We start from the raw sequence: 11,857 nt of genomic DNA on the forward strand, positions 1-11,857 counted from the left end.
TGCTGGATAAAAATAAGTAATAAGTGTGCCAAATTGATAAATATAAAATGTATTGTTGAATGAAATTAATAAAGTTATTTTTGATATGTTTTTATGATGTATTCAGGGTATTTTACACTAAGATTCTGATAACAAACGTATCAAACTGTAACAATGGAATAAAACCTACTCAATTTAAAACCCCTGATTACATTTATCACAAATATAAAGTGTTAGTTAAACATAAAATGGTAAACTGACTCTGGTTCTGAGTCTCGTTCTCAGATTTTACTCATTATTCATATCACATTACAATTAGTATTGAGTATAAATATTTTCTGACAATACTGTTCACAAAAAGTTATCATTTGATAACCCTATAGATACAACTATAGTATAGAGATGTTGGGATGTTTAAATAATTGTTAATGTTACATAATAAATTACTTTTCATTTCCTAATGTTAATAAAGATTACACACACACACACGAGTTCATTGCAAAACTATTAAGCTTACTTAACAATAAAAATGATAATGAGTAATTTGAAATATTGGAAGTAGCTAAAAAACAACCAAAGAGTACCATAAATAGACGAACATTTACAAGAACATGTTTTAAACTACAGAAATTAACATTATCAGAAGTCAACATATACTGCAAAGTTGTGTATAGAATTCAGAGATAATAATTACACATCTCAACTGGCAACAATTTATATCAATGTTAACCCAATGTAAACTTGTTTTTCTTACCATCTTGGAGAATTTTTCAAGCATTTAAACAAGCAACAACAGATTTTTAACCTCTTTATAATTTTACACCTTTCAAGAATTATATTTTGTGTACAAATTTTATAAACTTACCTGTACAGTAACACGAAAGGTAACCTCAAACTCCCTGTATGCTTCACAGATGATATCCCCTTGTATAACATGGAGATTTACAGCACTAGCTTAAAATGTATCCTTCATTATGGCTAAAATAATTACTATTTCTGTTATCTTAATATTTAAGACACAGTAACACCCCTCATAAACATTACCTTTCATAGCTGGATAATTTCTAAAATGCACACATATATACTTATTTACAGTATCTGTATTTTATAAACTATATCAGATCTACACAACTGTTAATCGTTTCATTTAGAGTGATATTTATTAAAAATTGCTCACAAAATTCAAATGATGATGGTGCTTTAGTATGAAACTGTTATCTCTTCCTAAATAAAAGTAAATAATGTTAAATTTTCCAAAAGTATTTATCAGATGTTAATACTTACAATTTAATTATATCAGACACAGATCATGTAACATAACAGAAATAATGTTTTCCTGTTTCAAGGTAACAATTCTACTGATACAGTTTCTTTATCCAGCTATATTCACCTGTCAACATCTAACATTTCCAGTGTCAATATGTAATAAAAACATGCCAATAAAGTTTTATAGACCACATAAAAATACTTAACTAATTAATCTAAAGTTTACACAGATATGTTGTAACACATTTTTACTGCTTTCTTTCTTATGTAGAACTTTCATAATTTCTACAGAACTTATCACAATGTAACATTAAAAACGTTTAGGTGTTCATTATCATGGTTTTTGTACCATGTTAGTTATATCAAAGTTAAGTTCACTGACTTGTAAATGGTGATTGGATAAACTTAACAGTCCTAGCAATGTCCTGTTCTATATACTCAAATCTGGATACATGTAAATATTAATGTGTGGGTACATATAATAAGAGTCTCATACAGGTAACTATCAACAGAAATATTTTTATATCAGTGAAATGCATTTTTGTAATATACACCTTTTCATGTTAATCATAAAAGAATAATATTAACTATTATTATATTTAAATCTTACACAGATGGCCCCTCAATGTGGATACCTGTACGTGGTGAGAGGACCTCCCATAGAAGGTTCTGTTCTTACAGCTTACCTCCTCTGGGATCTAAACATCCACCTGCATGTTTGCCAGGTGTGGTAACCCGTCAAGGGGAGGTGAGAATCCTGGTGGTTAAGGGGTCCAACTTCAACAGACCACTTTGGCCTTGAATTCCTGTAAACAGGCGGCCTTGGGGTGGCCCCCCAAGGATCAATCAGCTAGTCCATTTGGGCCAGGGTCAACTGAGTACAAGCATAGGTCATCCACAACGGGTGTTGTAGACATTGTGTCTGACACTGGTGTTCAGATGTAGTGCTCACGAAACCCTGACATCGCTGCAGTGCCCTTAAGGCACTGTAGTGCGTCCCTTTGTAGAGCTCCATGGTGGGTGGGGTCAGTGGGAACTGAAAAAAATTTCCATTTATTATGGATAGTCCTAAAACAAAAAAATAACACAACTTGAAACCATCGAGAAAAGCCCGACTACTGGAAAACGACCAAGCATTGATAAATCTGTACAGCCTAACTCACCACTTGAATCTGTCTTGCGATTCCTAATTTTGCATTCCTTAAGTGACAAACCTCTGGGGCAGATATCCCCAATTTTTATTGAGAAGGGCTTAGAAGGGCTTGCTCCCCTAAATCGGTAAAAAAGCTACGTTCTGGAGACATCTTAGTGGAAACATCTTCATTACAGCATTCCAAACTCCTCCTGACATCAAAGGCCTTGGGGGACATATCCATTGAAGTTACTCCTCATTCCACTTTGAATACTTCCAGAGGAGTCATAGTTGAAAGAGATTTAAGGACTGTACCCGAATCGGAGATCCTCGCAGGTCTCACCAGCCAAGGTGTCACAGCAGTATGCTGAATCTTCACTCGAAAAGATGGACTGTTCTAGTACTAACATTTACTGTACCACGTCCTACTACCACAATAAAACCAGGATATCTGAATTGTAAGGTGTGACCTTATAGTCCAAGTCCTGTATGATGTTTCCATTGTCAACGATTTGGTCATTCAAAACAATCTTGCCGTGGTTCCTTGACCTGTGTCCGTTGTGGTGGTAAAGACCATAATGCCACTGAATGTCAACTCGAACTACATTGTATAAACTGTAATGGTACGCATCCTTCTTATTTTACCTCTTGCTCTAAATGGGCAGAAAAAAAGAAGTACAACGTCTCAAGATTGTTAACAATCTCACTTACACAGAGGCTTGAAAATTATTATTTCCTATTCTGACCAAAACTTATGCTGCTATAACCTGTTCTACTACCACAATAAGAGTCCAAACAGACCTTACCCTATCCCCTACACAATCTTCACCAGCAAATCTTAATGAAACACTTCCCAAAATCAACACAGTTTACGAATCAGTGTCTTCTTCCATCTCTGTCCTGACCACACCTTCCAGTCATTGCCGAACTTCACCTTCTTCAAGTCAAGATGTTTCCATGGGGTCTCCCTCTCTTGATACCCCAAAAATTAAACAAACAACTTGTCCATTCCCTTAATCATTAGTATTTGTACCGATAAATTCAGACCCGACCATTCGAGCTAGAGCAGGATCCATAGAGGGCGACAGACCCACATTAAATAAAGAAAAAAATACAGTCGTAAGCAGAAGGGCTCTTTACCGTCTTCTCCTCTGAAATAATCACACATGGCCACACTCATCCAATGGAACTGTCGAGGTTTCTAATCAAATGTGACTGACATCAAAGATCTGATTACCTTTTATCATCCCATAAGTCTTTCTTTGCAGGAAACATTTCTACAGCCAACAAATGCAGTTACTATCCGCCACTATTCATCATACCGGAACGACAAGCTATGTGTAGGACGTGGACATGGGGGAGTTGCACTTCTGGTTGATCAGCATGTGCCCACCCGGTCCGTGTCATTGACCACACCCCTGGAGGCAGTAGCCATCCGTTTCTCCTTGAGTTGTACCATCACTATTTGTTCACTATACCTTACACCTGAAATGCATTATAATCAATCAGACCTCGATACCCTCACTGAGCAACTGCCTACCCCCTTTTTAATCTTGGGAGATTTCAATGGGCATAATTCCCTCTGGAGTGACGCCCATATTGATATGAGAGGGCGCACCATAGAGCATACACTCCTGAACCACAACCTGGCTCTATTCAATACAAGCTCTTACACATATTTTCATGAACCTAGTCAGTCATTTACAGCTATAGATCTTTCTGCCTGTTCCCCTTCACTACTCACTCACTTTTCCTGGGAGATTGGCATTAATCCACGAGGTAGTGATCATTTTCCCATCATCTTACAAGAGATTGGCCGTGATCAGTACCACCTGACCCATGTACCTCGGTGGAAGTTGGTCCCTGCCAACTGGCCTTCTTTCACTACTCTCTTGGAACTGGATCCTGCTATCTTATGTAAATCATCCATAGATGATTGTGTAGCAGCAGTAACCAACAGTATTATACAAGCTGCTACTCGATGCACCCCTAAAACTTTGACATGTTACCTGCGGCATCCCCGCCATTGGTGGAATTCTGCCTGTTCCATATCACAGTTAGACGTCAAAGCCAGAAGGAATCTTGGATTAAATGCACCTCCAGCATTTCTTCAACCACCAGCGCAAAAGTTATATGGGATAAGATCCAGAGGGTGAGTGGAAGATATACTTCTGCCCCCCTCTCTATCGTAATATCTGATGGTCACGAAGTTGCAGATGCACAGAGCATTGCCAATACTCTTGGGTACCTATTCTCTCGTGTATCTATCCCCTTCCTTTTTGGCCATTAAAACACAGGCAGAGCATCTGCCTCTTTCCTTTTCAACTGACCATTCCTATGACTACAATTGCTCTCTTACACTGATGGAACTCAAACTTGCTATTCATCGGTCTGGCAAAACATCAGTCGGACCTGATTATACACGTTATAAGATATTACGCCACCTTTCCCAGAACTCTCTTACTATTCTCCTAGCTGTCTTTAATCAGATATGGCAGGAAAATGTCTATCCAGATGCTTGGCGACAAGCTATCATACTCCCTATTCTGAAACCTGGGACTGATCCAACGATTCCTTTGAATTACCGTCCCATTGCTTTGACAAGTTGAATCAGTAAGATCTTAGAGAGGATAATCAATGCCCGCCTCGTTTGGTTTCTTGAATCAAACAACCTCCTCTCACCTACTCAGTGTAGGTTCAGAAGACAACACTCTACGATAGACCACTTAATTCATCTTGAAACATCAATCAGAAGCTTTTTTAAGGCGACAACATCGTGTTACTGTTTTTTTTTTATTTAGAAAAAGCTTATGATACAACATGGAGATATGGCATCTTACGAGACCTTCACTCATATGGATTGCGTGGAAACATATCCCTTTTCATCCAGCAATTCTTAATGAAGTGCCGATTACAAGTCCGTGTGGGCTCAACACTTTCTCATTTTTTCTCACAGGAACTTGGAATCCCTCATGGCTGTATTCTGAGTGTCACACTTTTCATTGTCAAAATAAATGCCATTGGCAAATCGTTTTAAACTTTCACTCTCTAAAATCATTCGTATACACTTCTGCTGCAAATGGAGAATCCATCCAGATCCAGAACTACGTCTAGATGATGTTGTACTTTCTGTCTTCCCTAAAGCAAAGTTCTTAGGTCTTATATTTGATTGTAAATTAAATATTATATCGCACATCAAGCAACTTCGTATCAAATGTCTAAAAGTATTGAACATTCTTGGTGCCCTCTCTTCTACTTCTTGGGGAGCAAATCGATACTCCATGTTCAAAATTTATTGTGGCCCATCCGATCCAAACTTGACTGTGGGTTTGTAGTTTATGGTTCTTCCAGAACCTCAGCACTGAAAATGTTGGATCCCCTCCATTACCAGGGGCTTGGGCTTTGCATTGGAGCCTTTTGTACTTCTCCAGTGCAAAGTTTGTATGTGAAATCTCATGGAATCCCCTCTATATATTCGCCATTTGCAACTGCCTATAATGTATGCTTCCAAACTTCGATCCTTACCACAGCATCCTACCTGGAGTCGTGTTTTCCAACCACAATGAACCACACTTTTTCATAACAGTAAATCTGCCATTGTTCCTTCTAGTCTCCATATCCAGGCACAATTAGAAGATTTGGACTTATCCTTGAATAACACTGCAGTTAATGGCAAATTAATGTCCCCAATTGTAACCTATTTTTGAGTGATTTGAGGAAAGCAGGTACACCAGATTGAAAATATCGCTCTTTCTTTGCTGAACATCTTTCATATGATCCATCTATTCCTATATATACAGATAGTTCCAAATCTGGTGACTCAGTGAGTTCAGTCATGGTTTGTGATAGTTCAATTGTAGAACACAGACTCCCCCTACAGTTTCTGTTTTCACTGCCAAATTGTATGCCATCTCTCTTGCCCTAAATCATATTGAAATAATGCAATATCATTTCATAATAGTCACCACCCTCTTTTCATCAATATCGAAAATAAACTGGCTCATCTTTCTCTCTCATCTGTCTCCGTCCAATTCTTTTGGATACCAGGTCATGTTGGTATTTGTGGGAATGAGCTGGCAGACAGAGCAGCAAAGTTTGTCTGTTCTAGATCTATCATCCCAGTACCCATTCCATACATGGACTATGGTCCAGTTATCAAATACAGACTGTACACCAGATGGCAGGCAACCTGGAATGAGCAACACAATAACAAGCTTTTTCAAATCAAACCTTCTCTAGATCTTTGACCATTTTGCTTCTGTAAGGATCGAAAAGAGGAGATTGTTTTGGCAAGGCTACGCACTGGTCACAGTTTTTGAACTCACTACTTCCTTTCATCTGGAACTGCTGCACCAATGTGTGGTCTATGTGGCACTCAGATCACAATCATCCACGTTTTATTATCATGCCGTCTTTACAACCTAGAACGACGACACCATTTTAAAGATATTTGTAAGGTGGGTTGTCCTTGACTTTGGCCAATGTTATAGGTGATACTGCCCATCTCACTCATGCTTTTACATTTTTAAGAGCCATTGGTCTTTTACACTTAATTTAAGGTTTTTTTATTGGACTATATAGTGTTTTAGCATGATTTATTTTACACATTTTAATGTTTTAACATGAGTTCCTTTACACATTTCAATTTTTATATTGACTTGAACCCAGGACTGAAAAGGCCAACTTCAGGTGACTGATTGCAAATTCAATCTTCATGCTTCAGTCTTCCTGGCAAATCTTAATTTTACACATTTTAGTTTTTATTTTTCTTTTGAACTGAACCCAGGACTGGAAAGGCCAACTTCAGGTGACTGTCAGCAAGGGTGTACTTCTTGCTTCAGTGTTCCTGGCAGTTCCTAATTTTACATATTTTACTTTTTACCTTAACTGCCCCATACCTACACTGTACCACATCTTGTCTGGCACAAATAGCCTTGTAGCCTTGTGCCAATAAACACCTACCTTACACAGATGGTCACGTACATCTTTTTCAAACAACTCAGCAACACTTTCTCGTGAGGTTCAGACATGACAAGTTTGAACTCATCAGTTAACTAATCCACCCACAGGTCTAAAGAAGTAGGATAAAATTAAATACAGAACGAACAAATCAGAATCCAAAAGACTTTGTTAACTACTAGAAGTTAGATTAAGATATAATTTAATGTTCATGTTTAAAGTTCAGTTTAATGTATGCAGAATAATAAGTAGTTAGTACTGACTAATTACTTTTCTATAGACTGGAAACTCTGAATATCTCAAGGTGAACAAAAGGATCAGATCATGTTTAAGATCCACAAGTATTTTTTGTAAGTATACTGTGTAAGTTATTGTAATTTGTGTGGATATAAAGAAGTTCTCCATGAACGTATTCAATTTGTAACCATGTTCCACGGAGTTCAAGATCCTTTGTTCATGGTTTAATCACATAGATCCACCCACACAACAGAACTGACCAGTAACCCTCAAACAAAAGACAAAGATTATTTTGAACCCCTTAAGAATTCATGGAATGCTGACAGAGCTGAAAAAGATTAAATTAAATTAGCACAACATTTGTTTTGTTTAAAAATTACTTTTGATGTTAAAATGGAATTCAAGTAATTATTAGTAAGTTAAAATCATGTGTAATAAACTAATCAAATGATCTTTAACCAGGTCTATTTCTTTCTCTGGTGTTTTAGGATATCATTCATTCACAAACTATTTCACAGTTTATGAAACTTATCCCTATTACAAATCTCTATCAACTCTATTCAGATCTCTCCTTATCAGTAATGGTTTACTTTTATTTCTTGTTTCTTTATGTACAAAACATATGTGGCTAAACAAAATGATAAAATATGTTTTCCCCTGCACTCTCACCATCACTTTTACTATTAAGTAAACATTCTGAACTGAGTTAGGATTCTACACTATTACCTCATCAGAAATGAGTCAATCTATTGACAACACAATTGTCTCTTCATACACTTGAAGAGTGGTATCTTCATATCATATAGATATGCTACTTTCCACTGTTGTTATACTGTGAAACAAGAATTACAGTTTATGATATATTTCCAGCGAGTCACTGTTTTATTACATTACAACTAATTTATAACTTGTATATATCACTGAATAACAACGTTTAAGTTGGTATAAATATCTCTTTCATGTAGATCCATTTCATTTTACTTGTTCAGTGTTACTGTTTGTTTGATACTTGGGTCTGTGGTGGTCTTACAGAACCTGAAGTATTAAGTACAAGTAATGTGACATTAAAAAACATATCCAGTAACTGTACATGTACTGTTACTTAGTTCATGTATTACACATTATTCTGGTGTGAATAGAGTTAGTTTTGGTGTTATCCACTGTATTATTACAGCAGCCAAATTACTGGAATTGTTACTTTAGTTAGGAATATTACCATGTATATTACATTGTTATAAGGTAGTGACAAATTTGCTGAATCACACCATGATTATTACCTGTTTTACATTTTAGTAATAGACCTTTTCAAGCAGTATTGTGCTCTTTGAACTGATAGCTCTATGGACATAGAAACAAATGAAGCAGAAGTTGAAAAAAATGGTCTCAACATAAGAAAAACATTGAGCTGGGGTCAGAACACACATATCTATTTTCAAGAACCATCCAAGTGTGCCAGGAAGCAAAACTACTATCCACGATGAAGCTAGAAAATGTCATTTGTCCATGTAATGATGTAACTGAAGTTCCTGGGAGTGAATCATTTATCACCAATTCTGATCACCCAACATAAGAATGGAGGAGGCCAAGGAAAGGCCAAACAAAACAGTTTGGTATTGACAGACCCTGCAGTTAAATCAAAGAAACCAACAAGATATCGAGGATATGTACATGTGGAAGTAAACATCAGGCATATCAACCTTTTTCATTCACAAACCTGGAGGAAGCACTTGACAAAGTGACATAATGTTGTAACTTTGTCTATAAAAAAACATATGTTCAGATTAACTGTTAAGAGACAATAAACAACCAGGAATAGAAGATGAAATGACCCACAGATTCTACAGTACTTTTGGAAAGAAGGTTCTCATTTGCTTCTAAGAGATGTTGGTTGGTTGGTTGATTTAGTGTTTAATGCAACAAAGCAGCTAGGCTATCTGCACCAAATGTCAGGTATAAAGGTAAAAGTAAAGTAAAGGTAGTAAAATTCATAAAAGGAAATGAAGGTAAAACAAAACAGCAATTAAAAACATAAAAGGCATAAAACCAATGTTGACATCCAGTTTACAATATTAAGAGATAAACTACAGAAAGAAAAGTAATCAAGGACTTTCTGTAGCATAATGGTAATGATCATAACCTGCCAGGAAGACTAACAGGTAAGTACAAGAAATGGTGAAAGAAAAAACATTTTAATAACTGATCAGAATTGTTGATGACTTTTACATATATACATTTAAAATGTATCATCTACCATTATTTTACTGTGCAGATTTCTCCTAAAAATATCTCTACTTCAGTAATAATTGTTCCAATTCACTAGTTCTATTCTATAACAGATATCATTGAATAATTCAATAAGTTTAAAAATAAAATATGTACATTTCAGACATTAAACTTGATGGTTGGTAGTTCAAGGATATGAATACTTTTTTAAATGTCTTGGTTGGTTTATTAGATATCTGACAATATTGTACATATTTAACTGTACAAATATGTTGCTTTACTGATATTAAATGTTTAAAAATAATAAAATTGTTAATGTTCTGTAGTCTATACTGTACATGTTATTGTTTAATTCTGGAACATTTCAGTGCCTTTGTTCTATAACACTCATGTTTACTTGTGTAACAGTCAAAAAACCTCAAAAATTGCTAATTCTTTCTTAGAGCTTCACACCTCTTAATAATGTGAAAGATATTTTCTGTATACTTATTTTTTAACAGAAAACAAAACTTAAAAATAATGATTTACTTTTAAATTAATTATAGGATGATGATGACATTGGAATTAAATTGTTGTGTTTATCTACAATAAAAATATGATATATCCTTGTGTATGTGACTGCTATAACTGCAAGAGGAAGGAATGTTTTTAATTAAAAATGTTGGTAATATAACAGAAAATATCTTAATTCAGAAATGCTTTATGTTTAAAACTGCACAGGGGCTGTCACTCAAGATTTTTGGATTCAACCTACAAAGTGCATGCTATTTTCATAGCCAGCTTTATGTTGGGTGCTCCAGTGTTGGTGTCAGTAAGAACTTCTTAATTTGGTAACAAATGGGAAAACAACCAATATATTAATCTGATGACATAAGAAAAGCTTGGTACTTTCTCAAGTAACTACATATAATATTTTTAAATCCATCAAAATACTCACCACATTCTTAACATAAAAAGCATGACAATAATGAAAGTTTGTCTGGTCTTCTTTCACAATATAAGCTAAACGGTTGAGGCCTTCTGGGTCTTGATATGCACAGTAAATATTTTGAATTTGATGATCACAGATGTTTTGCTAAGGGAAAAATATGTTAAATATTTTATATAAATAAGTATAAAAAGTGTGTACAAGAAAAATCTAAGAAGTACATGAAAGAAAACATATGATTTGCATTGTAGGTTTTTAATAAAAATGAGTAAATATTATATTCATTTACATATCATAAACTTTTTCATATTTTTTTAGATTTCACTGACAGAATATTTTTCCAAGTGAATATCTTTCACTAACAGCCACTCAAAGTTCATTTGAACATACTCTTAACTTGAACTTTTATTTGATTGCATATAAACCAAGACATACCACAAAAAACAACTACTTAATACACAAAAGAATTGTCTTCAACCACAGGGAAGTTCCTTTTCAACAAATTTCTTCAACATTTTGATTATTAATTAAACAAAATAGTAAATGCAGTTACTAGGTGGACTTAAAATAAAATTCTGGGTCATTCGTTAGTCTCTAAAGTAAAAACAAATTAGAAATTAGAGGAAGTTTTTACTCTGCAATAAGAGCTACCATACGAGAAAGTTTTAATTGTTACAAACTGCTGATGTTTTGAAATTGTGTTTAAGATACCATACCTTAGTGAGAGCATCAGTAAATTTCACTCCTGTGGAAGAAGTAGACAATAAGACCTCATGAGTGTTTGCAGTCTCTCTTACGTTTTTGTTCATGTATGAGTTTCATCCCTTACAATTCTTATACGATGGTGGAACCAAGATACTGTCATATAAATAAAGACATTAAATCTAAACTAAAACCCAATGTAATTATGATATGATAATGTCAGACATGAATATTATACCACGCTAGACAAAGGTGTACAGAAAATATCTCAGTCAAGAAAGAGATGAGAAAAATGTATTTTAAGAAAGTACTACTTAATAATAAAACTTTGAATTCATGTGACACTTAAAACCAATGAAAATATTATCACATCACATACATCTCATTAAAGGCAAATAAAGACTAAAATCTTAGAAAATACACCATAGATT

At 35.0% G+C, this 11,857-nt stretch overlaps 1 protein-coding gene across 1 annotated transcript; it reads right to left on the minus strand.

Moving 5' to 3' along the window:
- Positions 1-1,543: 1,543 nt before the first annotated feature.
- LOC143236024 (uncharacterized) lies at positions 1,544-11,563 on the minus strand. Its single transcript, XM_076474245.1, has 3 exons — positions 11,441-11,563; positions 10,734-10,871; positions 1,544-2,281 (listed from the first exon to the last, which is right to left on the minus strand). Exons 1-3 carry the CDS (start codon positions 11,531-11,533, stop codon positions 2,096-2,098), a joined length of 417 nt encoding a protein of 138 aa, XP_076330360.1. The 5' UTR covers positions 11,534-11,563; the 3' UTR covers positions 1,544-2,095.
- Between the last annotated feature and the right edge of the window lie 294 nt (positions 11,564-11,857).

This window comes from Tachypleus tridentatus, chromosome 2, assembly GCF_004210375.1.
Source record: "Tachypleus tridentatus isolate NWPU-2018 chromosome 2, ASM421037v1, whole genome shotgun sequence".
Lineage (NCBI taxonomy): Eukaryota > Metazoa > Arthropoda > Merostomata > Xiphosura > Limulidae > Tachypleus > Tachypleus tridentatus.

What these genes read in the sequence shown, in the direction of transcription:
- LOC143236024 (XM_076474245.1), bottom strand. Translation starts at nt 11,533, where the DNA reads ATGAACAAAAACGTAAGAGAGACTGCAAACACTCATGAGGTCTTATTG. An exon ending in TTACTGATGCTCTCACTAAG is followed by an intron (nt 10,872 to 11,440) that starts GTATGGTATCTT and finishes TTTTTCCCTTAG; the next exon opens with CAAAACATCTGTGATCATCA. An exon ending in CTTTTTATGTTAAGAATGTG is followed by an intron (nt 2,282 to 10,733) that starts GTGAGTATTTTG and finishes AATTTTTTTCAG; the next exon opens with TTCCCACTGACCCCACCCAC.